The sequence below is a fragment of the Orycteropus afer genome, unplaced genomic scaffold (genome assembly GCF_000298275.1).
Source record: "Orycteropus afer afer isolate SDZICR_OR568_19922 unplaced genomic scaffold, OryAfe1.0 scaffold00542, whole genome shotgun sequence".
In the NCBI taxonomy this organism is placed as follows: Eukaryota; Metazoa; Chordata; class Mammalia; order Tubulidentata; family Orycteropodidae; genus Orycteropus; species Orycteropus afer.
Window position 1 is genome coordinate 93,567 of NW_006922129.1, and position 6,170 is coordinate 99,736.

The 6,170-nt window shown below is 41.6% G+C and overlaps 1 protein-coding gene across 1 annotated transcript in view; it reads left to right on the plus strand.

Annotated features, from left to right (window-relative positions):
• Positions 1–6,170, plus strand: part of ITGAM (integrin subunit alpha M) — a 107,385-nt gene that overhangs the window by 44,852 nt on the left and 56,363 nt on the right. Inside the window, 4 exon segments of the mRNA XM_042782959.1 lie at positions 677–817; positions 900–1,112; positions 4,422–4,552; positions 4,646–4,809. Of these exon segments, the coding sequence (XP_042638893.1) occupies positions 677–817; positions 900–1,112; positions 4,422–4,552; positions 4,646–4,809 (649 nt within the window).

Below are 6,170 nucleotides of genomic sequence, written 5' to 3' on the forward strand. Positions count from 1 at the left end.
GGTGTGTAGATGGGAGCTCTGGTGGTGTAGTGCCTAAGGCATTTGACTGCTAACCAGAAGGCTGGTGGTTCAAACCCACCAGCCACTCCTCAGAAGGAACGTTGGTCAATCTACTTTCATAATGATACCGCCTCAGAAACCCAAGGACAGGTCGCTATGAGTCGGATCCGCCTCAACGGCAGTCAGTTATTTATTTATTTATTTATTTTTTGGGTATGTGGATATTGTTTCTCAATATCACACACACACACACACAAAATTCCTGGGTAGCAATAGCTATTTTTAATCCAAGCCAGTTGATTTCTTATTAATCAGACCACCAACTTTGATTTTTATCCCATTAATGACTTCCAATATATTGAAAGGATATGTTGTCTGTCCTTCCAGGCCATTCTGTCTGTAACATCCAATGCAACTTCTCCTTTGCTGCCTTAATAATCTCCCTGAAAGACCATTTTGGGTAAATCCTCCCATGGTCCATTGACTCTATAACGTACTCCACTAGCTGGTAGCACATTCAAAGGAGAATTTCACAGGAGTTATATGGAGGACCATGTTAGCACCAGAAGGCCCTGCCCAGTAATACGATTTTTCTTCACAGGATGAAATCCCTCCCCTGCCCCTTAACTTGCTTTGGGTAGGAAAAGGTATGTGACCTCGGTTCCATCTCTTTCAGATTGGCTCCTATTTTGGGGCCTCTCTCTGCTCTGTGGACTTGGACATGGATGGCAACACTGACCTGGTCCTCATTGGGGCTCCCCATTACTACGAGCAGACCCGGGGGGGCCAAGTGTCGGTCTGCCCCTTGCCCCGGGGGGTGAGTGACTCATGAAGCCTGGGTTGGATGGGTTCCGGGTGCGGGGTTGCCCCCCTTGGGGCTTGACACTGGTTTTCTTCAGCAGAGGGCCAAGTGGCAGTGTCGGGATGTTCTCCGTGGAGAGCAAGGACATCCTTGGGCCCGCTTCGGGGCAGCCCTGACAGTGCTGGGGGATGTGAATGGGGACAGGCTTACAGATGTGGCCATCGGGGCACCGGGGGAGCAGGAGAACCGGGGTGCGGTCTACATATTTCATGGAGCATTAGGACAGAGCATCAATCTCTCCCACAGCCAGGTAAGGCCGGGTTGCTGTCCTCATCATGACAGTAACTGCTCCAATCATCTGCCCCCTTTTAATAAATGTTCTCAAAGCTGCTAGATCTGTTCTCCCAGGACTCCTTTCCAAAACCTTCAGAAATCTTTCAGAAATAATAACACACACTGCACAGAAACCTCAAAGTATCCTCTAGTTAATTTGCACCACAATATAGGAAGGGCATTGGGCGCGATCATTACATACACTTTAGCCACGAGTGGATCAGGATGATGATGGCAAGCTGGATGTGTTGGGATGGAACTCCTTTCTTTTGAATTAAAATTCTGGCAGGTGACTGCCTAGTGGTTTGCCCAGGTCCATTCCAGTTTTTAGCACTGACAGTCCCACATCCTGGAAAGCTCTTATGGTTGGTCACCCTATTGGATATGCACACTGATGGATGTGCACCTTGTACAGTTACAAAACGTCCACTCTCAGAAGGGTCTTGCCCTTGGATGGATGCTCTCCTGTCCCCATCCTGAAATTCTTAATGATGTTTGAACACAGGGCTCCATATTTTTCTTTTGCACTGGGTTCTGCAACTTATGTAGCCCTTGCTGATGGGTTGTCACATTGCATCCTAGTCTCCACAACTGATTTCCTCTCTCAAATGGCGCCCTGTTTCCTGCCATGTGGAGCCTGCTCTGTGGAGAGACCCTTCCCGTTTGCTTCAGTCTCACCTGTGCCATATTCTCTCTCACTGATGTCAGCTAAGGCCATCTCCATCACCTGGTCTCAATCTCCGCCTCTTTTTCAACCTCATGTTTTTGTCATTTCCTTTTTCTCTCTTTACCCTTGCTTCAGAAAGCTGGCGGTTCAAACCCACCAGCCACTCCTCGGAAGGAAGATTGGGCGATCTACTTCCATAGTGATACCGCCTCAGAAACCCAAGAAGGGGTTGCTATGAGTCTGTCAGACTTGACCGCCTGTAACAACAACAACAATAAAACTGAAAAACCAAACCTGTTGCTGTTGAGTTGATTCTGACTCATGGTAATTATATGTGTTTCAGAGTAGAACTGCTCTATAAAGTTTTTGCTGCCATCTTTACGAAAGCAGATCACCAGGGCTCTCTTCTCTGGAGCCATTGGGTGTGTTTGAACTGTCAACCCTTAGGTTAGTAGCTGAGTGTACACTACTTGGGCCACCCAGGGACAGGACCCCACCAATGGGGGTTCTGATTTAATTGTTCTGAGGTTGGAACCTCAGGTATCACTAGAATATTTCACATTTTATTTGAAAATCTTTCAAATATACAGCTAAATTAAAGGAATTTCACAGTGAACACTGATATATCTACCACCTCCAATGTATCATGAACATTTTACTTTATTATCTTATTATCTCATATTCATCCTTCTAGCCATCCATCAGTTCATTTTATGTATATTTCAGTGCCCTTAAAAGCTGTAGTTTCTGTCATGTTCCACCTAAACTTCAGCATGTATATTTACTAGAATTCAATACTTGTTCACAGTTTTTTGTTTTAGCGAAACACACACAAATTTTAGCGTCTTTTAGCCTTTCAATGAGTTTTGACAAACGCATACATCTGTGTTACCTGTACCTCTATCAAGACACTGAAGATCATTATTATCCAGAAATTGTCTTTCTGCTCCTTCTCTGTCACTTCCTGTCCCTAACCGTACCCCAGAGGCCACCATTGGTCTGATTATTTTCCACCAAAGACTAGTAGAACTTCATTTAAATTTAACAATATAGTATGTAGGTCCTAGTATTTTATTTTATTTTTTAAGTTCTTTAGGTACTGAGAAAGCTCTCTTACCCATTTCTCTCTGGGTGACAGAGCCTCTCTCCATAATTATATAAGTATTATTATTATTTTGTTTCTTTTCACTGGTGCCTGCTATTTTGCAGTGTAAATGGAGATTAAAGATTCTGGTTTTATTTTATTTTTATTACAAAGGCTTTATGTTCTTGTTGTAGAAACTGAAAAGTCTGAAGTTAATAGTGAAAGCCCTCATCCCCATCATAACTCACCCTCCAAAGGAAAACAAGAGTAAGAGACAGTACTTCATACATCCACAGTTACATGTTGACTTTTGAGATTAAATAAATACAAAAAGGATCATTCTGTCCTATTTTCCTGTTTGCATTCTTCATTTCCTTTTTTCCTATGTTTGAGGCTGGGTGGGGTGGGTCTTGTGTAAGTGTTCGGACAAGCCAACAGGCTGTGAATCTCCAAATGAACGCATCATTTCGAAATACGACTTCCTCCCAACAGAATACAATAACTTTTTTTGTCTTAAAATTTTTGATGTATGATAAATATACATGTAGTAAGCACACAAATCTTAAGTGATGAATTTTTACATGTGTGGAAACCCAAGTAACCACCACCTAGATTAAAAAACCTCAAAACTCACAGCTGTCAAGTAGAATCCGACTCAACTACCCCTCCTTGGGTTTCTGAGGCTGTGTCTCTATGGAAGTAGGTTGCCCAATCTTCCTTCAGAGGAGTGGTTGGTGGGTTTGAACCGCCAGCCTTCTGGTTAGCAGTAGTGCCTTGGCACCATGCCACCAGAGCTCCCCCTCTTGATTAAGACAGCATATTTCCAGCAACCCATGTTTCCCATTCTTCTTTCCAGTTATAAAATCCCTTTAAATTTTTCTTTTTACTATTTGAGTGCTATTTTTTTCAGTGTCATTTGTGCACACAGTTTAGATTGAAACAATTCTAAAAGGCTCATTGTGAAAAAAGAAAAATCCAACAATTATTTCCAACACACATTTCCCCTTCTCTCAAGGAAACTTCTTCCAGCTCTTTCACTGACTCTCAATACTTCCAAGTAATATGATAATTTTGCTACTTCTTGATTTTTGTTTTAGCAATGATTTCCCACTATGGGAGGTGAAGATTGAGTTCTCAGTTCTCCTCCTACCACACATTAACACCCTTTCCATCCCCCACCCTCCTTTTCTTATATTTATACAATAATTTTGGTTAGATCAATATTCAGTGTTTACATTATTTTGACCATGTTAGTGACTGACAATCAGCTCAGCCAAATATATTATATTATGCTAATTCTCTTTTCCTATAAATTTTTTGTTTTCCCTGGAAAACCCAAGTAATCGATGAAAATTTTAGGTATTATCTTAAGATGGTGGTATAAGGTGAATAGTTCCCTTAATTCCTTAGGAAGTGAGACTTGAGTGGAGGCCAGAGAACCTCAACTTAGGGGGTCACCCTAGGGGACTGAAGCATGCATTTTCCTATTATTATTATTTTTCACTCCTTTTCTCCCCTCTTCTTGTTTACCTCAGCGGATTGCAGCCTCTCAGCTTTCTCCCAATCTCCAGTTTTTTGGTCAGTCGCTGAGTGGGGGCCAGGACATCACGTTGGATGGTCTGGTGGACCTAGCTGTAGGAGCCCAGGGGCGTATGTTGCTACTCAGGTGAGAATCCCTTTGGAGAACACCAGGTATCCTCTCTTAAAGGAGTATTTTTGCTGTCTGAAGGCCCTTGGTTGTTCTCTGGTGTCCCTGCAGGTCCCAGCCAGTATTGAGAGTCAAAGTAACCATGGACTTCACACCCAAGGAAGTGCCAAGGAGTGCATTTGATTGCCGTGACCAAGTGGTGGGGAACCGGCATGCTGGGGAAGTCAAAGTCTGCTTCCGTGTCTACAAAAGCACACGAGACCGACTGAGAGAAGGTGAGGTTTGGTGAGTAAGTCTCAAGAAGTTAAATCACAACCACATCTTCTGGCAGTCTAGAACTCAGTTCTCAAAGGCTCTGATAGGCCTTCTTTAAGGTTGGCTAGAGTCAGCAGACTATTTCCCCACCCAGAAAACCCCACCAAAGAAGTGAGCATGTAACTCTCCCTCATTCTCTCAGTTCTCCAGAGAACCAAGGACCCCATATCTGTAAACCAAGTAGGGCTTTTTATCTGAAAGAGAATTCTTTAAAAAAGAAACTGAGTCAATAAAGCTAAACAGAAATCCACAAAGCATTCAGCCATGTATTTTGTCACAACCAGCTTGACTTCTTCCTTTGTCTCTATTCCTAAAGAATGTCATGATGATTGAAGTGGGGGAATAGTGATGGTAATACTTGAAAGAAACAAGGTTGAGGGGGGATACAATTAACTTTATAGAAGCAGTCTTATTGGCCTAAACAGACAGCAGTCAGAATTTTGGGCAGTCAGCATGGCTGGAAATGGAGAGGCAAAATCCTAGAGAGTAAGGGATTGCAGAGAAAGTACCCCAAGATCTACATAGAAGTTCCTGTCAAGTCATTGGCAGACTCCTAACGCATACATGCTCAGGTCAGTACTCTAGGAAACCCCTTAGAAAACCATAGTTGCAAAACTGAAGAGCTGAGCAGAGAATTCAGCAGATTTCCAGCGCTTAGGAGACATCAATTTGAGAGGATTCTTGGTAAACATCTGGGTCTTTTCATTGAAACAACTGACTGGCAACCAAGAGAAACAATGGACAGTAGAAATAGACCCATGGGTGATTCAGAGATTAATGTTATTAGATAGGGATTTAGAAATAATTAGTATCTTCAAGAGTATAGAAGAAAAGAAGAAGAATTTCAGCAAAGAACTGGGATCCATAAAACAGTTGATTAGTAGCAAAAAGAAACAATAAATGATAGAAACAGACTCACATTTGATTTAGAAATTAGAGCTATCAGATAAGGACCTTAGAATAATTACAATGAAATTAAAATTAAATGAAAAATAGAAAAAGAATGAGAACTTTGACAGAGACTTGAAATTCATACAATAGATTCAAATGGACACTCTAAAACTGAAAAGATACAATGACTAAAATTAAGAATTTAATAAATTGGTTTAATAGCAGATTAGAAGCAGAACAGAAAACTAGTGAATAAGAAGACAGGCCAATTGAAGGATTCAAATTAACACACAGAGAAATAAGGATGAAAAAATAATAAAAAATGTGTGGGCCATGGTAAAAAAAAAAAAAAAAAAAAAGCTAACAAGTTAATTGGAATCCCAGAAAGAGAGAAAGAAGAAAGTAAGAAAGAAGCAATGAGATCCAGGCA